Source organism: Lactuca saligna, chromosome 2 (genome assembly GCF_052625555.1).
Source record: "Lactuca saligna cultivar CGN05327 chromosome 2, ASM5262555v1, whole genome shotgun sequence".
Taxonomy (NCBI): domain Eukaryota; kingdom Viridiplantae; phylum Streptophyta; class Magnoliopsida; order Asterales; family Asteraceae; genus Lactuca; species Lactuca saligna.
Window position 1 is genome coordinate 51209833 of NC_136418.1, and position 25058 is coordinate 51234890.

The 25058-nt window shown below is 37.3% G+C and overlaps 2 protein-coding genes and 1 long non-coding RNA gene across 3 annotated transcripts; 1 reads left to right on the plus strand and 2 right to left on the minus strand.

Moving 5' to 3' along the window:
- Positions 1–514: 514 nt before the first annotated feature.
- Positions 515–3896, minus strand: LOC145030947 (putative disease resistance protein RGA3). Its single transcript, XM_078979391.1, has one exon. The coding sequence runs from the start codon at positions 3844–3846 to the stop codon at positions 655–657; it is 3192 nt and encodes a 1063-aa protein (XP_078835517.1). The 5' UTR covers positions 3847–3896; the 3' UTR covers positions 515–654.
- Positions 3897–19400: 15504 nt separating this feature from the next.
- Positions 19401–20353, plus strand: LOC145028874 (uncharacterized). The gene is made up of 2 exons (XR_013676236.1): positions 19401–19723; positions 20127–20353. It is a non-coding gene; the product is annotated as an uncharacterized LOC145028874 (long non-coding RNA).
- A 386-nt stretch (positions 20354–20739) lies between these two features.
- Positions 20740–24780, minus strand: LOC145030948 (putative disease resistance protein RGA3). Its single transcript, XM_078979392.1, has one exon. It carries the CDS (start codon positions 24687–24689, stop codon positions 20925–20927), a length of 3765 nt encoding a protein of 1254 aa, XP_078835518.1. The 5' UTR covers positions 24690–24780; the 3' UTR covers positions 20740–20924.
- Between the last annotated feature and the right edge of the window lie 278 nt (positions 24781–25058).

The following is a 25058-nucleotide window of genomic DNA, read 5'->3' on the forward strand; positions in this document are numbered from 1 at the left end:
CTGAAAACGGAGTTGAATCTTTTTCCGATTTCCTTAATCATCAATTCGAAATCAAGTAAACAGTTCGCTCTTAGTAAATAATAAATTTTACTCGATCCCAACAAATCCATATCCTAGGAGTGGTAAGTCCAATACCATCCAATAAATTCTTAACTCATCAGTATAAAGTTTAAACATTACATCTTGAGTAATTTTATTTGTGTTTAGAAGAAATTAAATTTAATACATCATTAAAATTAAAATATTGACAGCATTGATAAGTATATAATCCTAAAAAATATTCTACCGATGGTTTATGCAGATCAACACAAAGAAAGATGAGAAATTTGGAAATCTTATATTGCAATTCAAAATGTTAGTAGTATAGTAGAAATGATCAGTTATAATGAACAAGAGCCATCATGCAATGAATTGGTCCAATGATGAATTATTGGTGAAAAAATATATGCACTATTGAATGTTTAAAAATTGGTCCATCAATTGCAAATAAAAGTCAATAGCTGTAAGGAATAAGTGAGAGAAGGGTTTTGCGATATTTAGTAATTTAGTACAAAGTGTAAGTATCAAATTTATAAAATATATGTTTGGACTTTTACACATCTTCAGTAGTTGTCACTAATTGAACAAGAGAAATGTCTCGGTACAATTATTGAATCACAAGGGAGGAGAAAGTGAGAAGACAACAGTTGCTTCCTGCGGCGCTCCCCGTGTAACTGTTTCTTTATTTAGCCCCTTACAACCATAGAACCTCAAACGTTGGAGAGATGACATATCGGTTAACCAGATTGGGAGTTCTGGCATTCCGAATCTTATTAAGGTTAACTTAGTCAGTGAAGTGAGGTGTTGTATTTCTTCTGGCACTGACTCCCAATGATCCTCACCGTACATTGTTAACGAGTGAAGGTGGTTTCTTAACTTCTCGATGCCTTGGAGACTCGGGAAAGAATCCAGCTCCTCTGAGAACGGACCAAGTTTCAACACATTTAAGAAGGCAAAACTGTCAAACATTTCGCAAGGCAAGGAAGTCAGTTTGTCGCAATGGGTTATTTCCAAAGTCTTCAAAGAATGACACTCGTTGGGCAAATTGGCTATTTCTAAAAGACTAGGGCACCTCCAGATAGATAAAGATTCAAGAGAAGTAAGTCCTTGTATGCTCGTAATGGACACCAGACCATTGCAGTCACTAATATCTAAGGAAACAAGAGGATGGGGATGGCATTCATCTAAGTGAATAATATTCGGGCAATCATTAATTTCCAACTTCTCGAGGACAGGCGATATCATTTTTGAGCTGTTGGGTGCTCCATCTATCCACTTTTCCAGTCTTTCCATATTATATAGTTGGAGTGATCTCAACGACGAAGACAAAGGCTTCCATGATCTGGTAATTACATCGGAACTCCTTAAGCATCTCAAGCTGTCCATATTCCATAAAAAAAGACTCCGAAGATGTGGTAGGTGCTCAAGCTTCGGAAGAGCGAGGCAGCTCCTACATCCATCTAATTTGATCGAAACCAGCTTGTCAAGGGGTGTCTCATTCCCATCAATATTGATTGCCATCTTCGTTACCCATTGCGGAAAATTATCACCAGGAAATCTTCTAATTGTCAATATTTTCACAGCTCCAGGGGGTTGCAAGCCTTCAAATACTTCCTTGTCGTTTCTGCTGGCACCTTCATTGCTACTCCAGTTGAATTCAATCTCGTTTAAATTTCTTTTTCCAGATAAATCTGCCTTGACTGCATCCTCTTTGCTACTAAAATTTTCTATATTCGAAATACAGAGCTTTCCACTGAGGTGTTTTAACTGGCCCAGGTCATTTCTTAGCACGCCCACGTAATTAGGCACTAGTGTTCGAAGAGAAGTCAATTGTCGCACAATATTGTTGGGAATGCTTTTTTCGGACCTACAATATCGCAGGCTTATCAAATTTCTCATGGATTCTGGAAACTTCTTGAGACGATGGCAATTTTGCAACTTTAGAGTTTGCAAGTGGTATAACTTACCAATAGATTCCGGAAGAACACTGATATTGGTATATGACAAATCAAGATACCTGAGATGCACCAACTCTCCAATTGAATCATCTATCTCCTCTATTATACATCTTTCGAGTTTCAGGATACGCAGGCTCTTGAATCGTTGAAATGAAACATTGTTTTCAATTTCACCATTGAAGAACAATGTATTCAACGTGCTAGCCACCATATCCTTTCCAATTGACAAAAAAACATTGGCTTCGAATTTATAATCCTTGTTTCGTTTTTGGTAAAAAGCAAGATGTTTAACCTCAGGAGAAATATGATCATCATTCGTCACACCCACCACACATTTGCTTTCAAGTTTGGAAAGTGATAACAAAAGATCATGCACCAGATCATGCATTTTACAACCAGTGATGTAACCATACTTATCACTTTCAACATCTTGGAACAATGAATTGTTTACCAATATTTGGAAAATATCATTTCCCACATCCTCCATTTCCACTTCTCTTTCTTCATCCGCTTGAACCAACCCTAGAGCCATCCAAAGTTGGATCAGTTCTTCCCTTTCAATGAGTGTATCTTTCTCAAAGATGGAACAGTATGCAAAGCATTGCTTGACCATAGAATTGGGAAGATTATCAAAGCTCAGCTCCAAACTCTTTTGAACTCTCTGCGTTTTATCTTGTAGATCCCAAAGTTTGCTATTTTTGATGGCCAACCACTTCCCTCTATTGTTGTTATTTGTCAACATGCCACCAATCAAATTTAATAGCAATGGTAGACCACCACACTTTTTTGCAATCTCGCGGCCTATCTCCTCGAGTTCTGGTGAAGGCATCGCTCTTGCTCTAAAGATGTCCCAACAATGATTATCAGAAAGACCTTTTAAAGGACATGAATCCATCTGCATGCCAGGAGTTCCGATATCATGTTTCCGGGTAGTAACAAGAATTGCACTTCCATTTTGTGAATTTACATAGACCATATCCTTCCTAAACTCTTCCCAATATTGCCCCTCTTCATCCCAAACATCATCCAAGACGAGAAAATATCTTTTTGATGCCAACTTCTCTTCCAGACTTTTAATTAAATTGACCTTGAGGTTTGATGTAGGTTTCCTTCCAGAGAATGATTCATAGATCTTTGCGAGAAGCGTGTGTATGTCAACCTTAACCGACACACACAACCATGCTTTAACATTAAAATGCTTCTCAATCTTTTTATCATTGTAGACCAACTTAGCCAAAGTTGTCTTCCCCATCCCGCCCATTCCCACAATGGGAAGAATCGTAAGTTTTTCTTCTTTTTTTGACTCAGTTAAAAGCTCAATGATATGTAGTTTATCATCATCCCTCCCAACAATTTTAAATTCTTCTGGATTTGGAACAGTCTCCCTCCAATAGAGACAATCTGGAACAGGGCCAGCAGAGTGTTCAACTTGTAGTCCTAAACTGTTTGCTCGTGTATCAATCTCCAGCAACTTCTTATTAATGTTTTCGATTTTATGACCTATTTCATTACGAAATGAAAGCCTTTTCAAGCTTGAAAGAGAAGGTACCATTCTTGACAACCGATCTCGTTTCTTTATCTGACGCCTCAACATTTCGTAATGAACCTCATCCAACACATCATCAGCTTCCCCCACAACATCTTTTAGCTGCTTCAGCCACACCATGACAGCATCTGTTCCCTTTTGTCTATCCGCATCGTGCAACTTGGCACGAATCAGGTCCAATGTTCTGTGGAGGCTGGCCAGCTTTTCCTCGTAACCCCAGGCAATGGCGAGTTCACCCGCAGCAATAGACAACACCTTTTTCAGTATCCCCTCGGCAGCAATAGTCGCTAAACCTTCGGCCATTTTCACTGTTGAGAACTGAGAAGAGAGAGGAAGAGTGGATGGATGAATGGTGGAAGAGATAGTGGAATAAAAAGAGAATCATTATAATTTCTCGGCATGTATAGTGGAAAATGGTATCCATTCTAAAAAGTGTCCAATAATTGAGTTATATCAGCATTCCATTATAATCTCTTAATTTCTTTTCTACTTTTACTTTACTACTTATAGAATTATTTTCTTTACGTATCATTTCTTTGGAAAATCAATTGGCTTATTATAATCATTATAATTTCTTTTTTAGTAGTTAATATATAATATTTTATGTAAATTAGAATTCACCTGCTTTGTGACTGATTTATTTATATTTACCTTCTGATATACTTTTATTGTAATATATAAATGCATCCAGTTTATCGATTTTAATCTTTATATTTTTTATATGGGCTGGAATAGTTTTTTCTTACACCATCTATCTAAAAAGATGGAAGTTTTTTAACATTTGCGTCAATGAACGTACATTGTTACTTTTTTACATTCAACTCTGCTTTTGCCTGAAGTGTTAATGGTGAAATATCTGATGTGTCAGTAGCACACAACATTAAGTGGCTGTCATCTTCTGGAAACATCTGTTCAGTAAAACGATGCCTTTTAGATTTAGTATGTTAGTAGCTCAATTATCTCAAAACTCTGACTATTTTAGAGTTCAAGACATTGTGGATTGCTTTTATCTTTTGGTTTTATTTGAATAACATCTCTCCATTCGGATACTTATTTGTTTCTGTTTTATCTCTGCTCCAGATGTTGGGTGTGTTTTGTAGCTCTAGTATAGTTTCCTTTTCCTTGTACCTACCTTTTTTTTAATGTTTTTGGACCTGTACTTACTAGGAGCTGCTTTACAGTTCTTTTTATAACTTCATGTATCTTTCTGAAATCAACTTATGTTGGGTCTGAGTTTCGGAATGAATTTGTCGCCTAGAAGTTTTTTTTTGACATTGACTGTTCGAGTTATCTTACAATCTAGTATCATTTTTTTGTTCTTTGGTACCAAATCCAGTTAACTTTATGCTCCAGTTAACTTCATGATAAAATTAAACAATATAGTTTTATATGTGAAAATGTTCAATTGATTTTCGAAGTTAAAAAAGAGAACCTTCTTAGAACCATACAATCGTTGTTTAGCAGGTTGGCTAGTTCAATGTAGTGTTAGCATCCTAATTTCATTTATTAAGTCTCATACTATGAAAGCTTCAAACACGTATAGCATTATACTTTCCATTTTTTCTTATTGTAAAATAAACTTTGAAAAAGCTATACAACTATAGCAGTAAAATTGCATTGTATTTGGACGATATTTCTATAATTTTGTATTTGTTTTCCAAAATAAAATGTTGTAGTAAGAAAAAATGAAAAGTAAGATGCCATAATAATCAAATCAACAAAATTACATTGATATTTCTTGCATTTAACATAGTTCTTGTAACAAGAAGAAATGAAAGTTGCTCCATGAATCCAACCCCAAACATTTAGACAATCGAAAAGAAAGATGACTCAAGAACCGATTTAACAAAAAAAAAATTACACTCATAAGAAAAAAATCATGATTATATTCTTCTCCACTGAGAGTTAGAATACAACTCAAATAATGTGCTAAATCATGCATAAATCAGATTTGAATTGGCTGCCAACCAGTGAAAAAATAATGTGATAGATTATTAGTAGTGTATATGTAAGTATGAAATGTGTATGTCTATGGATACAGTAAAATCCAAATAATTTTGAAAGAAATATGTATCATGTATGTATCTTTGCGTATATGTATTTGTATGTATATGACTTTGTATGAAAAGTATTCTATCTATCACAATCATCCTGATGAACACCAAATGAAAAGTAATATTATGATACAGAGAAGGAAAATGAATGCAATGATGTTAAAGGAGCATAGAATCTTTGGAGGTCTTTTCATTGGGGAATTTTAACAAACACTTTGGTGTTCATAAAAAAAAAAGTGGGTTACTTTGTACTTACCTGACCAATTTGGTATTGCAAACCATTGCCACATTCAAGCAAAGAATAATGACACACAAACAGGTCAATTTGCCATCATAAAGAAAACCAAACTTACATAAATGAATAAACTACCATTTAGAATATCACCAGTGAAGACACAAAGCTTCTAGTGGTTCATCCGAGAGAGAGAGAGAGAGAGAGAGAGAGAGAGAGAGAGAGAGAGAGAGAGAGAGAGAGAGAGTCAGCGGAACTTCAAAAATCAATTGCATCTCCATCAGACACATTATCCAATCAATTTCATATGTAAAGAGGCAGCAACGGTGAGTTAAAAACCAAGAGGGGCAACGAGAGAGATAGCTGAATTTTTTTATTTATTATTATATTTTGTGTCGGTGGGGCGGTTAGGGGTGGAGGAATGAAAATACTAAAACAAATTGAATGTATTCGTACCATCTGCCGTTTACATAATATCCGCAAGACAAAATTGTAAATTGTTACCGGTGGTTTGACAATTTAGTCAATTTAGTCGGAAAAGTTTAGTCAATAGTCGGTAAAGTTTTGGTTGTACGTCTAATTTTGGATACCTTGTGTTGTTTTGTTTCATATGGCTGATATTTTCATGTGAAATGAAAAATATACCCCTTTAGTATTTTCTTTTAATTTCTTTAATTTTTTATTATTCTTTTACTTAAAAAATCAAAAGGAAAATCACTCTATCTCTCTCTCTTTCTCTCTCTCTCTCTCTCTCTGTCTTTCTCGCTCTCTCGTATGCAATCAACCCGAGCTCTTTCATTTGAAAACTAGAGTACCTGAAACATAAACTGAAAACCGTAAGTACAAAGCTTATTGAGTTCCCCAAATACCACATACCAAACATACAATAAGCATATAGTGGGCCCCGCCTTATCATCAGGCCCCGCCCGGTCTTCGGGCCCCGCTCGGTCATCGAGCTGAGCTTGGAAAGCATATAAACACATACACATGTAATCTACATAACATACAAATAGTCATCGGGCTTCGCGAGGCATCAAACCTTAGTCCAATAACATATTAATATAGGTACATGCAAAAGTCACAAAGACAGCTAGCATTTTAACAGCATAACATAAACATGGGCCGACATTGGTGTCTTCAACCTGCTAAACACAGTAAGTAAACTCACCTCAAACGCTACGCGAATGATCCCTCGCTGTTGCGAACCAGTTCCCGAACTGAGCCAAACAACCCAAAACCATAATCAATGACTAAGCAAGGCTAAACCCAACACTAGGCCCAAAAATGGCTCAAGTAACCAGAACTGAGACCCTAAGCCATTAGGCCTCATCAAGGCTCAACTCCTTTAAGCCCAATTCACCATCCAAGGCACAATAGGGCAAACCCAGCAAGGCAATCTCAGCCTGAAGTCCATAATCCAAACGTAGGGTAAAATGATCATTTTACCCTTGACTCAACTTGCACCAAAAGGCCTAAAGCCAAGAATCCACAAACGCCCACTTTATGGCCCAATTTTCCAAATTAGGCCCAACCCCCATATGGGCCTTATCCTAAAGCCCAATACTCCCTTGGACCAATAATTAGACCAAGATGACTCAAAAGGCCCAAAATACAATGAGCCCAAAGTCCACTCCGAACGTGGGGTGTACTCTGGAGGTACGCGGGGCGTACTATTGCAAGGTCTAAAACTCCATTAAGAGCTTAATGGCTTAAGCTTTTGACGTCCATACTTCAGATCCAAAGACAAAATGATGTCCTAAGTCATAAAGTTCCCAACTTTATGACTTTGCATGGCTATAAAACACTTAATGTCTAAAACCCTAAGTTCTTGACCGAAAAAGACATCACAAATTTTGCATGGAAGGGATAGAAGGGCCAAGATCACATTTTTATAGTTTATAATAGCTTTATAATGGATAAAGTTACATTAGATTGGTACCAACAAACAAGAATAAAGACTTTAAGTCTTAAAGGGACCCAAAAATTCATCTTTTTCAACTTATTCCATTAAGTACAAGTCTCTAACTTTCAGATCCGAATCAAAATGATGTATAGTTGGATAAAGTTTCCAACTTTATCCATAACAAGGTCACAAACTTCCAATATCTAAACTTTATGCACTAAAATAACTAAAAGCTCATAACATCCAAAACTAGTTAGATATAATAAATGCATCATCAAGATTCAAGCTTTATACCTCTAGAAGCTAGATCTAGATGACCAAAGTCCAGATCTACAAGCTCCAATGAAACCAACACTTCTCCAAGAAGTTCCTTCTTCTCCAAGGTGCACCATGCATACTCAAAAGCATTCAAAAACATCTTCTTTTACCATAAAAGGCTCAACTAGGGTTAGGGCTTCATGGAACGGGTGTTGGAGGGGTGAAGACTGAGAATGGAGTGGGTTTGGGGGAGTTAAGGAGCTTAAATAGGGCTCAAACCACGAAAATAGGGTTTGGGCACTGATTATGTACGCCGAACATACTTTTGGTACTCCTAGCGTACTCAAGGGTGCTTTAGTAAGCCCAACGTACTCAGCATATGTCACACCCCGCTAAAGCGGAAACATGAGGCATGACAGTATAAAGGGTTTCATAGCAAAAGTTAAAAGACAACACCAACCATATTATTATAAATCATTACAAATTTACAATGAGTTTGAACAACTTTTAAAAGAAATTACAATAAAAATTGAAATACAACACATACGAATGCTCCTAAAAGTGATGGTGCCACTTACTCAATGATTCCTCAAAAAGCATGTAAAACGAGCGTTACCTATAAAAATAGTTGGTGAGTACTCACAGATAAACAAAATAATATTGGTTCCATAAATTGAAATAAAATTTTTGATAAAAGTTTCCAATAATAAAAGTGTATTGTTAAAATGAGTAGATAAGTTTGTAAAAAACAAAGTTCTTTGTCATCATGAGAGATAAAGTATGTTGCCCAAATGAGATGCAACGTTCATATTCTCATGGAAGATAAAGTTCGTCACTCAAACGAGTAAACAAGTTTCATTGCTAAAATGAGCAATCAATTTCGTTGCTACAAGGAGCAAACAATTTCATTACTAAAACATGTATATAATTTTCCAGTAATAAAAGTTCGTTGTTATAATGAGATACAAAGTTTATTGCTATAATAAGTAACAGGTTTGTATGTGTATGAGCAAACAATGAGTTCCCAACCAAGCCTATGATTGATGCCCTATCAAGATCTATGCTTATCGTTCCATAGATTATATGGTATCATGCACTCGAGCAATCGGGCGAGTGAGGAGTTGTCAATTCCTAATAGCGCTATCCATAATGACCATTGGCTCAAAGAGATAATGGTTGGAGTAAAATATAAGGGAAGGAACTTAAGACGATAAGTTCTCATGTTCCGTGTTGCATATACCTACATAGAAAAATATAGCAAAATATAGCAATCAAGTTTGGTACAAATCAATTTAAATATAACTAACAATAAATAGTTTTTCGGGCATTCTTTTCCACTCAAAACATAAAAATCGAAAATAAGGGATTCGTGAATACTCACAATATGCAAAATATAGTAATCAAGTTTATACGAGTCAACTAAATATAACGAACATAAATAGTTAAGGACATGTTTTTCCACCCCAAAACATAAAAACCGGAAATAAGGGAGTGTGTGAATACTCACAATATGTATTGAGATGATGCGAATGGTGTCTTGAACTACGTTCCACTCGTACCACTATCGTTTTCCTACAACGATGTTACACACTAATGAGTCTCTAATTGAAATCTAATACTAGTATATTTACTATTACAATAGAATTATGCCAATAATGTGTCAAAATTTAATATTGTTAAGTTACAAACATTTTTCTGAACTGGTGAAAATTTATAACTCATGTGATTAAGATAATTTTGGATATTATTTTCCATATTTTTGTAATATTAATTGAGAGTATTTCAATAAATTTAATGGTGTTTTTAACTCCTAAAATCAAAAAATATTATCAAATAGTTTCCAAAATTCATTAAATTTTACATGTTTGTTCCAAACACAGTAAAGGTCTTTCATAAAATTTTCTTTGAATTTTTGATATGATTAACTATTTTTCAAAAAATTTAAGCCTTCATAACAATATAAATTCGTGAAAAATAGCATCCAAATGATAAAAATTCCCAAACTTTTTATGACACTGCCATTCAACATACTTAAGCTAGGAAAAATATAAAAATGGATTTCTAAACTGTTTAACCTGCTTTTATGTTTTTTGTTCATTTATTCTAATAAAAATTGGAATAAATGGATTTGTAACACTGTTATTATACATGTAAAAGTTGTGAAAAATATAAAAGATATTTTTCAATTAGTCTTTCTATTTTACTTTTTTTTATCCTCTTAAATAATCATTAATAGGAGAATAATTATTAAAAAGTTAAAGTAAATTACCAAAAGATTTTTTAAACTTCATTTACAGTGTAAATAATATGAGAAAAATACCAAACGTGGTTTTTATCTACTGGAATCTGATTTTGTGGATTTAAGTGTATTTAATCTTAGAAAATAAGAGAAAAATATTATACTAAATAGAAAAATCATCAAATTTTTTATCTAGAATTCTAATATATATTAAGGTCTTCTGGTAATCTTTCATGAATTTTGGATGAGTACAAATATATTTCCCATTATTAGTCCATTATAAATACAAAAACCGGGAAAAAATAGGAACGCATTATGAAAAATTCTGAAAATATTTTTCTGAGTACTCCACATTAGGTAGGATCTGCGAAAAATCATATATAGCCTTTTCACATTCCTTAAAGTGGTTTTATGATTTATTTGAGTTAAAGAAAAAGAAAATTCAAAACCATAGCAAACAGTAACAAATATCGATGAAACTTACTGAGATGTTATCATTCACTTTAGGGGTCATCCATGAATTTACCTAGGATTTATAGACCTCCGAAATTATTTTATATGAATTATTGCCCAATTTTTTTGCAATAATTATAATAATTCGAGAAAAATGAATTATTTTCTGAAATTTTGTAGAACATCTCATTTTGTTGATTGGATTCTGGGAAAAATCACATTTGAACATAAAATAATTTTTAGGGGTTTATTTGGGAATAAATCCTTTATAAACCTATTTGAAAGTTTTTTAACAACATACTTTGATGATCAAGCCTCTAAGCTCGAAGATCATCACATGCATGTTGGTTTTTGGGTGAAATACTACCTCCACCATCATAAAAATGATGGTTATGAACATATGATTCATAATTTATCCATAGAATGGTGTAGAAGAAGAAGATATGTAAGAAAACTTGAGATTTTGAATGAAGATTGAAGGATTTCCGTGATTACCTTGAAGAACAACCCTATATAATGAAGATTTAGAGTTTAAGGTGTGTCTTTGGCTTCATTTTCTGGAAATATTTGGTGGTTATAGAGAGAGGAAGAGAGAAAATGGTGTTGGGGATTTGAAGAGTGAGTGAGAGAGAGAGAGAGAGAGAGAGAGAGAGAGAGAGATTGAGAAGTGAAGAAGATGGTTGAGTGTAAAAAATTTTTAAATGATTTCTAATTTGGAAAAAGAGATAGTGGGAGAGATAGAATGAAATTTAGGGGATGGGAGAGGGTTTCCCTCTCTTCCATTTTTATAAATTTCATATATTTTATAAAATTATGAAATTTTTATAAAATATCCACCTTAACTTATATATTATTCATAAAACCTTGGTTTTTGACTTATAAATTAAGGGTAAATGTTGGTACACTAAATATAAGTTCCTTGATTATATTTACCAACTTGATTATTTTAATGTGATAATATAGGGTTTATAAAAATTTCCATGGGATTTTAAATGTAAAGCTTTGTAAATTTAAGTTTTTAGGACTTTTTAGGGTTCTGGGATTTAATAAATCTTTGGATATTAAAATAAATTGAATCTTTGAAATTTCAAATTATCTTATGGTACTATAACTCTTTTATAGTTATAAATAATGTTTGTAATTTATTTTATCGGTTTATTGGCATTCTATGTAGTGATTCCGAGATTCAAGCGAAATTGAGGAATCAAGTGTACTAGTCCTAGTCTTCAACTTTGACTTAAGTTCCTACGAAACTCAGACCTAATTTATACCACTAGGTCAAGTTCATGATGTGTGTATATGATTCACGAAAAGGTGTTCGAGTCAATGAGCGACCTGGATATGTATAGTCACTACAGTTAAGTAGTTGTAGAATTCACATATCAATGTGAAATCTATGTACACTATCCACTGTTTCTAATTGTTTCCAAGTTTCTATTAGGTTATAAATTAGTTTTATAGTTACTAAGTATAGTATGTGTCATTCCTACACGTGCAACTAAGTTTATCAAATCTAGAACCGACTCGAATTTTGATGGTTGTCACACCATAGCCCAAAACCGACCAAACTTCAAACGGGCATAACTTCTTCGCTCTAATTCCAATTTTGACATTCTTTATACCCACGGAAAGGTAACGAGAATCTCTACACATCTAATAACTTATCCTTACCTCAAACTTTACAAACAAAAATCCAACAAGGATACGCATACCGACTCCGGAAGTTGACTGCCCAATCATCCTCTATCTTCTTGCAACAACACCAATCACCTGTCATGAATACGTTCGTTCTCCTCCCCAAGTACTTCCCGCATTAACTCACTCTGACCCCTTTACTCGATCATCGACACCTCTGGTCTCCTGATTTCCTACTGCATCTCTATACTCCACTTATAACTACTCTTGGCAATTCTTTGTTTTCTACGTACTGTACCCGGTTCTCCCCCACTAGGGTTCGAACCGTCACTAGTTAGCATACCATCAACCCACGACTATCTTTCACCAGCGGAATCGTACCTGCTCCAGGAAAGTGCTATGCAACGCCCAATAGTCCCTCCCCTTATGAAATCAATCAACCCTCTATACTTTGAACCTCTGGTTAACTCTCCAAGAACTTCTCATCACGGCTGCCTCTAATCTTTCCAAATCCCATACCAATCTAATACTAAGCACCTGCACTGCTCGATAACATCTTTAACTCGTAGACTGCACCGCAAAATCATCGTTTCTCTCATCTCAACTCATCAACCCATATCCAACGCCGGATTTGTCCCAAGGACAGGAACTCACTCTCAACATAGACAAAAACTCTCTGCACTGCAAAACTCGACTGAACTCTTCACGGCTACCACTATAACACAACCTATTATTCTCAATTAGGTGTGGTGTGGTTCTCGACTACCTCAGTCCCAACTGACTGTCTGCTCACGGTAAATCACTGCCTCGCGGCACACCCGCCACCTGATGCTCTGAGGGAAATCATTATCGATAACTACCTGCAGGGTGTACCCCAATCCAAAACTAAAACACCAGACCTCTCGTGTCTTGCACACGAACATAAATGGCACTACCCACTTAGAAGGTGACCTCTCCTCTATCGACTGATTTCTCGACTCCAACCGAAATTTCCTCTCTTTTTAACTCCCTACCACAATACTCTGATAGGTACTCGCCTTTCCCCTCAAGGAACGCCTCTCCATCCTCAATCATGATCTACTGGCCTAAAACCCATAGCGTCCGATCTTTACCTCATCGATCATAACCGGATAACAAGATAGTCACCAGCATCATCCACTACGAACCATGGTACTCATCCCATGACATCCCTTCTCAATTTGCTCCGGTGTATGGTACCTGAACCATAGCATCACCCTCCATCTGCTCCAACGTATGGCACTCGAACCACAACATCTATTTCAATCTGTTCCGATGTATGGTGCCCGGACCATAACATCACCCCGCAATCTGCTCCGATGTATGGTGCTCGAACCATGACATCACTCCTCATTCCGTTCCTTAGGACCTTCAGAATGCTCCCTGTATCAAGTATGGGTCCTCTGCTTTCAGTAGTACGGGCCCATACTACCTGCCACATCTACCCATACTTTCCACACGGACCATCCCAGAGTTCCTAAGTAGCTGATCGAGCTACTCTTTCACCAATCCCCTCACGCGTGCTCGCTCTCCAGCGAAATCCTCTACTCTACCAGCGCACTCATCTGGCTAGGTTTACTCCCTAGTCCCTTCCGCCGTCCCCCCCCCCCCCCACTTCTTTGCTATCAGCTGCTGAAGAGTTCCTAATGATGCCAGCCATCTACCTCCTGAGTATCGTTATACTCACTTAGTAGCTGACTCCCATCATCGAGAACTCCACAAAGCACGAAGCAAGCAGCATTCGAGCATCGAAGCATACATAGGACTCCCTATCCTTGATAGCTCCACCTTCTCGGCTCATCCTCGGAAGTACCACTGTACTCTGTAGCTCTACCCCTCGTGCGTTCTAACTAGATACCCTCACTCATCACATACACACAAAAGCATAACGCACATATAACAACAAGCCCTATGCTAAGGCATCACAATTCAACCCACTCTAGTCCTAAGATATGCAATACCTAACCTGTCTCTAGCATGCAATAATATCTCACAAAGTGCATAATAAATATTTCATAACACAAAAGTAAGGGTATTTTGGGAAATCACCGTTTGGCTCTGGCTGATTGTATAACACTGCTCTTTCTTGCTTTCTCTTTGAACTCTTATTCACTTTTTAGAAAACTATTTATTTGAAAACTTTCTCTTACTTCCTCGGTTTGAGTCCAGATTTACCCGTAGGCGCGTCCGAATCCCTCAAACCAAGGCTCTGATACCAATTGTAACACCGTGATTTTCAAGACAAGATTTTTCATTTAAATAATCAATTTAATGTTAAAAACACTTGTTTAAAATCTTATTCACATTCGAATTACAAAACATAGTTTCATTTTCATTATAATAGAAGACCAGGATCCTCCAAAACACAACTCTTTCTTCGGTGTGTACAATCGAACCGTTGCCATCCCGCGTTACTGTAAGAACCTGAAACAACATAACATAAACAACGTAAGCACGAAGCTTAGTGAGTTCCCCAATCTACACCTTACGCACGTACGCCTTTCCAGGCCCTGACCTTCCGGTCCACTGCACAATGCCTTCCGGCCCATGAGATAATCGCCTTCCGGCCCATAAGATATTTGCCTTCCGGCCCATAAGATAATTGCCTTCTGGCCCATAAGATAATTGCCTTCCGGCCCATAAATAATTGCCTTCCGGCCCATAAATAATTGCCTTCCGGCCCATACACATATATAACACATAATACAAATACTCTAGCACATAAAGCACATATATCATATATCAACCTGCCTTCTGGCCCGTAACATACTCTAACACATAAAGTACACATATCATATATCATACCTGACCTTTCTGTCACATAATACTTCGCCTTCCGGCCCATATATAAACATGTATATCACGCGTAGCAGCTAACTTTCCATTTATAGCATATAAACATAACACATAACATACTTGACCTTCCGGTCACACAATCAAACCCTTCCGGGTGAAGTATAGTGAGAAGACTCACCTCGCGGACACTGGAAGATAGCAACTCCTGAAATCCCTTGCACTTGATCCTCCGAGCTACAAGCTCCCTGTAACATCATATATCTCTTATTAATACTTTTATCTTCCACGTTAACTGACCCTAAGAAATCACACCGGTCAGCTCTGGTCAACAGTCCACTGTCAACTCGACTGGACTCGGCGAGTTCCCTGGCGACTCGGCGAGTCTGGTCGTCCTTCAATCCTCTAAGATTCCCCTTCTTCTCGTCGAGTATCCTCTTTGACTCGACGAGTTACTCCTGGAAGAATCGTGGGGCCACCCCGACTCCACTCGCCGAGTCTGAAGAACAACTCGGCGAGTCCCAGTGAATCTTCAAGCTACTCGCCGAGTCTGATCATCCGACTCGGCGAGTCCACGCCATGCAGTCGATCAAACTGCTTCCTGAGATACATATTTTCCCGAATATACAAACATGGGACCTTCTGGACCTCTAAGGGTCCTAATACAGGGTTATAAACGTTGGATAACAACACAACAATCCATCTAATCTCCAAATGGGTTTCACAAACCCTAAATCCGTGCACACATTCACATAACAGAAAATAATCCGAAAGGTTACCTGAATCATGCACTCTCAGTGTCCCCAAGCCTCAAAACGTGATTCCCTTGCTGTCCCATTAGCCAAAACCTTCTCCTTCTTGGAAAATAACTTCCTCAAATCACCAATGATCTTCAATCCTTGTTCTGGATGCCCACAACCGATTTAGGATCCTTCTCAGTCGGCCAAAAGGCGAACAACGACGGCATAAGATCCCTTATATACGTCCCACACTGAACGGCTAGGGTTTTCCGCTGAACAGTGTCGACTCGCCGAGTCCATACCTAGACTCGTCGAGTCCAGTCGCGAACCCGCGACCACAACTGCGACCCTACTCGGCGAGTCTGGCTCCAACTCGCCGAGTCTCCCCTTTAAAACACCCCAAAATGCAATTAAACAATACTTGAGATTTTGGGCTGTTACACAAATGGGTCTAGATCTCTCTTTTTCCAAAGGCCCTAAGCCTTATGATAAATGGTCTTCAGGCCATGATCCCGAATTAGGAAAGAGATTCGGAACAGGGCGTTATAAGGACCCATGATGGCATTTTGGTAATTTTGGACCTCGGGAGTATGCGGTGCATACATGTGTAAGCTGAGCGTACTAGGGAGCACCTTAGTACGTTGGGCGTACAGCTCGTACTCAAGGCGTGCATAAGGATCATACAAACCCTAATTTTTAGGGTTTGGCTCATATTTAAACCCCATTATAGACTCACACCTCATTCTTATTCAGTCTTTCTCTGTGAAGTCGATCCCCAAGCAAACCCTAAGTGAAAGAGAGTATTTTAGAGCCTTTTGAGTGATTAGAAGTGTTCTTGAAGAAGAAGAGAGTGGTGTGGAGAGCTTAGCCTTTTGGGAATCACTTTGGATCTGATATCTCTTTCTTGTAAGCTTCAAAAGGTAAAAAGTGTGCATCTTGATTACTCCATCTTGTAGATCTAGGTTTTTGTTCTTTTAAGACACTTTTTGGTCCTAAAATGGTGATTTTTGAGCATGGCATGTTCTTGACCCAATAACTCGTCCTTCAAACCCTAGGAGGAGTCATGAGTCATAAAAATGTGGTTTTTAGAGTCAGTTTCACTCCATGCAAACTATAGAAGATCTTAATGCATTAAGGTGTTGAGTTATTTTTTTTTGTTTTAAGCACTTTATGGACATGTAAAGCCATAACTTTGGAAACTTTATGGCTCTTGAGGACATTTTACCCTTGGATCTAATTTTGGATGTGAAAAGGTGGAGTATTAAGGTCTAAATGGAAAAAGGATGAACATGGTGCATACGCTGGGTTTACTAGATGGTACGTTGTGTGTACGCAGTCAACGCCTGGTATGTTGGTCAAGCACCCAGTACGCCCCGCATACTCGGTTGGGTCGACTCGGTTAGGTTGGCTCGGTTGGGTTGACTCAGCTATGGTGTTCACCTTAACTCTGACCAAGGTTGATCAAGTTTAACTTAAGGGTATTTTGAGCATTTTTATTATGTTTGAGAATTAGCCATTTGGTTGGATTGGTGATGGTTAGAGCTTAGATTTGGAGTCGGGACCTCCTTAGCTATTGTTCAGATTGAGAGGTGAGTTTTCCTCGCTGTACAGATGGGTTGAAGGCAGCAAGGCTAACTCGTTGGATTGGATATCCTGCTCTGTGATATTATATTGATATGTTGTAGTGATATGTTAGATGTATCTGATAGTTTTTTTGGTTGGATATATGTTTATCTGTTATATGTGCACCTATTTTGAGTTGTGGTTGAGGCTTTGCTGCCATGTGCGTGAGCTAATAGACAGGGGAATTCGAACCCGATGGTTGATTGGGCCCGACGGTATTCCATCCTGAGGATGACTGGACCCGTTGCATATTGGAATTCCAACCTGGGGTAGTCCATCCCAATGATGACCAGACCTGGATGATTAGGTCTAGAGTATTTCAACCCGATGGTTGATTGGACCCGACACATTTGTTTGTATATGTTATATGTTTGTGTGGTGGTACTTTGGGGGAAACTTATTTAAGCTTTGGCTTACAGTTTTAGTTTATTGTTTCAAGTACTTCTAGGTACTTTTGATGATCGCGGGAAAGTGAAGGTGTGGCCATACACATCCTTTGTTATGCAGGGGTGGCTCACCGGAATTTGGGGGCCCTAAGCAAATAAAAAAATCGGGGCCCTTCAAGTAAGCAACCAGTTTCGAATTTGAGACTTTTAGTTTTACAAACCAATGGTTTTACCACCAAACCAAGCTTCAACTTATCTATGTAACCCAAGAAATACACACACACACACACACACACACACACACATATATATATATATATATATATATATATATATATATATATATAACATAATAAGCTTTAAAATTGAGGGCCCTTTGGAATTAAGGGCCTTTAGCCCTTGCTTAGTTTTGCAAAGGGTAGAGTCGTTCCCATTGTTATGGCTTTATGATTTTGGGATTCTCTGATATTGATAAAAAATTTGGAAACAATGATTTTGTAAACATTTTATGACTATGGATTATTTTTAAAAGTTTAAATTTGTTGTGATTTTTAGAATGCTACATTGGACTTTAAAGGGGACTATTATCTAGACCTTAAAGGTGTCTTTAGTACAAAAGGTCGACAAATACTTTATTAAGAGATTCATAAAGGGTTGATTTCTCATTAGAATCTATGTATGTGAGCCTTGATTCAAATAATGGAATCTACCCGCTATAGTATGTTATAGTTGAAGTGAAAACAAAAGTTCTTGGAGTTGTTTTTTGGAGTGCTTCGGAAATGATTTAGACCTTAATGTTTCTTTTAGTTTTACTTTCACCTTAGACAAACAAAAAAATAATATTTCCTTCATCTTAGACAAACAAAAAAGTAATATTTTCTTATATATATGACTCACATTTTAAATTGGTTATTAATAGAGTACCCGGGTCGGTTCAAGGAGCAAGTAACGACCCGAGTATGCCCAAAACCAACATCAAGGAGCAAATACAACTATCCACAAATGATCCATTAGTCGGTAGCAACATACAACTGGTAAAAGCGTTTCAAATGCATATCCCAAGAAATGCACAAAAATACATGTCTTTCATGCACATGGTACAATTATATTAATGCATAAATTGTAACTTTAGTCCTTTAACTTTGTATAAACTGTCACACCCATCACTTGCAAACCCTTTATTTTGTAAAAATAATATATATTTTTTTCTCTATGGTTTTTTTTTAAATATCACTTTCACACCCCTTCATCTTTCATCCATCAACTTTGTATAATCTATCACTTGTCACTTGTAACCCCTCTATTTTATAAAATAATATCTTTCATCCCTCTATTTTTTTAAATATTTCTTTCACTCCCTCCACCTTTAACTTTATAAAATATCAATTTCATATTTTCATTTTTTAGACTTTCATGATTATCCTCCGCCCTCATAGTATTGATAATATGATTTCCTTTCTATACTTCCCTAATATGCAACAAAAACACGTAAAACCAGCTGCAAAATGCGGACAAATTTCTAGTGTTTTACAATGCAAAGGAATAAGGAGAAATACAATTGTAGGGGCTGATTTGGGTAAATTGAGAAATCAGGGTCTATTTTGTCGCGTGAAGCCGATGGGGATTAAGGCGGCCTCGTCGCGGTCTCAGGAAGCAACCAGCAAACCGACCGCCTCAGCCATTCACGCGGCCTGAAGACGGAGCTGAAATATCAAGCAAGCCGCTTAAACTAACCAGTGCATCAACCATATGATGCTTATGACTTCGATTCGATTTCGTGAGGCAGCGACCAAAACGCCTTGACATCTAAAATTAGAGTCGCTGCTATTGTGATTCTTCTTTGTAGGTATGAAGCGACTTTGAAGTGGCCGGCTAAGATGAGACCGACTTGTCTTTCAGTTATGTCGATTTGAAGTCAATTTTAACATTAGGTTTACCTATTTTAACTCACAATCTGATCATTTCCACCATTAAACAAGTATGTATATTGACGTGGGTGGCTTTATGTATGTATCTTGATTCTTTAAAAGAATTGATTTTGATACCTTAATTTTCCAAAATTACACTTCTCATATCTAGTGATGAATCTAATCAAGGGTGAGGATGGATATGTGCTATAGTTGCTTGGAACTTCATTCTGCAGCAACCCACAAAGAAAATGCACAATTAATATCCATTTATTACCAAACATATTGCAGAGTAGATGCCTCTTCCACTATACTGAATTTTAGAAGTGTTGATTTTTTTAGCAGATAAAGGCGTAAAACCAGGGTATCTGAGTGGATTGGCTTACTCATGAAAGTTTCGGATTTCTGTTGTCTTTTTAAATAAAGAATGCTTGCTACTATGGTTTATTGCGTTCAAACAAATTAAAAGAGTGTCTTCATCCATAATGTGTTGACATTTGTTTGTAAATAAATTTTACATGTCAAGTTGGTTTATATACCTACTTAATACATATTCGAAGTTAGTTTTCTGTTGTCATAGTTTTCTGAGTTCGGTCATCTATATTGATTTCTGTTTCAATTTATGGTGTTAAGTTACAGGCTATTTATCATGCTTGATGCTGGTGTTATCCTTTCTGCTGGTTTATTGTTATGTTGCAGCATGCATAAAAAGGAAATAGCATTAATTTTTCACAATGTTGATAGACAATGCTGCTGCTATCCTAATAGAATGAAATAGAAATTCCATCTTTTGGTGGCTTATGCTGACTAGCTAGCAAACCTTTTGTAAACCATATCTGCTGTGGATAGTTGCAATGAATGAGAGCCATCATGCAAGAAAATTCCAATGAAGAACAATCATACAAGAAAATTAAGCAGAAATGAAGCTTGCAAAGTTGGTTGATTAATTGCAACCAGAAGTGGTATAGGTTTAAGTGATAATTGAGAGAAGTCAAAAGTTTGGACTTTTACTCAACAATATTTCTACTTGTTTCTTTAAATTGTTGAACAGCGATCTCTCATACAGTTGGATGGCTGGGGAGAGTTTATAATTGAACAAGAAAAGGAACGAATGATACACCAACACACTCAAATAACTAATTAACATTTTGATCTATTTACAGTCAAATTATCTAATTTGACAACATTTGCTTCCCGTGGTGCTCCCTGTTTAACCTTTTCTTCATCCAGCCCCCTGCAAACAGTGAATCTCATTTCTCGAATAGATGACATGTTGGTTAACCACATAGGCAGTTCTTGTATTCCGAATCTAAATATGCGTAACCAAGTAAGTGAGGTGAGGTGTTGTATTTCTTCAGGTATTGACTCACAATGATCCCATCCGTACAATTCTAACGAGTGAAGCTGGTTCCTTAACTTCTCGATGCCTTGGAGACTTGGGAAAGAATCGAGCTCCTCCGAGAACGGACCAAGTTCCAACCTTTTCAAGAAAGCAAAAGAGTCAAACATTTCATGAGGCAAGGAAGTCAGTTTGCCGCAGTCGGTAATTTCCAAAGTCTTCAAAGAATGACACTCGTTGGGTAAATTGGTTATTCCTAAAAGACTAGGACACATGGCAATTTTTAAAGATTTGAGAGATGTGAGGCCTTGTATGCTCTTAATGTACTCCAGACCTCTGCATATCCATATCTTTAAGGAAACAAGAGGATGAGGATGGCACTCATCTATGAGAACAATCTTTGGGCAATTCTCGATATCCATGCTCTGGAGGACAGGCGATATCATTATTGAGCTGTTGGTTGCTCCATCTATCCACTTTTCCAGTCTTTTCATACTTCTTAGTCGGAGCGATCTCAATGATGGAGAGAAAGGCTTTGTTGATCCAGTAATATCGGAACTCCTTAAGCATGTTAAGCTGTCCATATTAATCAACTCAAGATCCTGAAGATGTGGAAGGTGCTCAAGCGTCGGAAGAGAGAGGCAGCTACAACAGTCAGATAATGTGATCGACAGGATCTTGTCAAAGGGCGTCCATTTCCGTTCAATATCAATTGCCATCTTCGTTACTGATGTCGGGTAATTGTGACCAGAAAAATTGGTTATTCCTAAAAGACTAGGGCAGTTATCGATACGTAAAGATTCAAGAGATGTAAGTCCTTGTATGCTCTTAATATACTCCAGACCATAGCAGTTCTGGATCTTCAAGGACACAAGAGGATGGGGATGGCATTCATCTAAGAGAATAATCTTTTGGCAATTCTCAATGGACAACTTCTGAAGGACAGGTGATATCATTTTTGAGCTATTGGTTGCTCCATCTATCCACTTTTCTAGTCTTTTCATACCATCCAGTGTTAGTGATCTCAAAGATGGAGACAAAGGCATCATTGATCCAGTAACATCTGAACTCCTTAAGCATGTTAAGTTGTCCATATTAATCAACTCAAGATCCAGAAGATGTGGTAGGTGCTCAAGCGTCGGAAGAGAGAGGCATCTCCTACATCCATCTAATCTGATTGACACCAGCTTGTCAAGGGGCGTCTCGTTCCTATCAATATTGACTGCCATCTTCATTACCCATTCTGGAAAATTATCACCAGAAAATCTTTTAATTGTCAATATTTTCACAGCTCCAGGGGCTTGCAGGCCTCCCAATACTTCCTTGTCATTTCTGTTGCCAACTTCATCATAACAAGTCCAATTGAATTCAATCTCGTATAAATTTTTCTTGCTAGATAAATCTGCCTTGACAGCATCCTCTTTGCTATTGATGTTCTCTAGATGTGAAATACAGAGGCTTCCAGTAAGGTTATTCAAATGGCGCAGCTCTTCAATACCATGTCCCTTATTTCTAAGCACGCTGAAGGAATTAGGCATTAACGTTCGAAGAGAAGTCAATTGTCCCACGATATTGTTGGGAATGCTTTTTACAGATTTACAAAATCTTAGGCTGATCAAATTTCTCATGGATTCTGGAAACTTGTTGAGACTATAGCAACTTTGCAACTTCAGAGTTTGCAAGTGGTATAATTTACCAATAGATTGTGGCAAAACATGGATTTTAGTACTTGACAAATCAAGATACCTGAGATGCACCAACTCTCCAAGTGAGTCGTCTATCTTCTTTATCTCACATCTATTGAGCTTTAGGATTCGCATGCATGTTAACGGTTGAAATGAAAATTTCTTCTCAACTTTGCCATTGATGAACAGTGTATGCAAATTTCTAGCCATTGTATCCCGTTCAGAGAACATAGAAACCTTGGCTTTGAATTCATCATCCTCGTTCAGTTCTTGGTAAAAAGAAAGTGATAATGAAAGATGTTTAACTTGAGGGATACATGCAATATCATCATTAGTCGCATCCACCAGACATAAGTTTTCATGTTTTGAAAGTGATAATGAAAGATCATGCACCAGATCATGCATATTACAATGAGTGAGGTGACCATATTTATCCCTTCCAACATCTTGGAACAACGAGTTGCTGACCAAAATTTGAAAAATATCATTCCCCACATCCTCCATCTCCTTGTTCTTTTCCTCATCTGCTTGAACCAACCCTAAAGCCATCCAAAGTTGGACCAGTTCTTCCCTTTCCATGACGGTATCTTTCTTAAAGATGGAACAATACACAAAGCATTGCTTGACGATAGAATTTGGGAGATTATCAAAGCTCAATTCCAAACTCTTTTGAACTCTATCCCTTTCTTCTTCCAGATCCCAAACCTTGCTATTTTTGATGGACAACCACTTCTCTGGATCACTGTAATTTGCCAACATGCCACCTATTACATTTAATAGCAACGGTAAACCACCACATTTTTTTACAATCTCACGGCCTATCTCCTCCAGTTCTGGAGACGGTGATGTGCCTGCCACAAAAACTCTTTCTCTAAAGATGTCCCAACAATGATCATCAGAAAGACCTTTTAAAAGACATGAATCAGCCTTCATTCCAGTTGTTCCGATTTCAAGCTTCCGTGTAGTGACAAGAATGCCACTTCCATTTTGTGAGTTTACACCTAACATACATCTCCTAAACTCTTCCCAATACGGCCTCTCTTCAACCCAAACATCATCCAAGACCAGAAAATATCTTTTTGATCCCAACTTCTCTTCAAGACTTTTAATTAAATTGACTTTAGAGTCTGACTCAGGTTTCTGTCCAGCAACAGATTCATAGATCTTTACAAGAAGAGTGATGATATCAACCTTAATCGACACACACAACCATGCTCTCACATCAAAATGTTGCTCGATTATATTATCATTGTAGACCGACTTAGCCAAAGCTGTCTTCCCAATACCGCCCATTCCCACAATGGGAACAATTGTAAGTTTTTCTTCAGTTCTTGGTTTGGTTAAAAGATCTATGATATGTAGCACATCATCATCTCTTCCAACAATTTTGAATTCTTCTGGATGTGGAATAGTCTCCCGATAGAGGCGATCTGGAACAGGGCCAACAGGGTACTGCTCATTTTGTAATCCTAAGCTGTTTGCTTCTGTATTGATCTTAAGCAACATTTCATTGATGTTTTTTATTTTATGACCCATTTCCCAGCGAAATGAAAGCTTTTTCAAGCTTGGAAGAGATGGTACCTTTCTTGCCACCTGATCTCGTTTCTTTATCTGACGCCTCAACATTTCATAATGAACCTCGTCCAACACATCATCAGCTTCACCCACCACAACTTTTAGCTGCTTCAGCCACACCATCACAGCCTCTGTTTCCTTTTTTCCCTCCGCATCGTGCAACTTGGCACGAATCAGGTCCAATGTTCTGTGTAGGCTGGTCAGCTTTTCTTCGTAACCCCAAGCAATGGCTAGTTCTCCGGCAGCAATAGACAACACCTTTTTCAATATCCCATCAGCTGCGATAGTGACTAAAGCTTCGGCCATTTTCACTGTTGAGAAGAGAGAGGCAAAGTGGATGAATGGAGGAAGAAAGAGAGGAACTGATAAGATATGAGATGCTGGGACAGAGAGAGATTCAATGAATGGTAAGAACTAAGAAGTCACAAGGATATTAATTTGTGGGCATGTAAAGTGGAAAATGGTATCCGATCCAAAAGGAGTCCAATAATTGAGTTATATCAGCATTCTATTATAATCTCTTAATTTCTTTTCTACTTTTTCATTATTGCTTACAGAACATATTAATATATCATTATAATTTCTCTTTTAATATTTAACATATAATGTTTTATGTAAATTGTAATTTATCTTTGTGACTGCTTTGTTTCTATTTACCTTTTGATACGCTTCTAT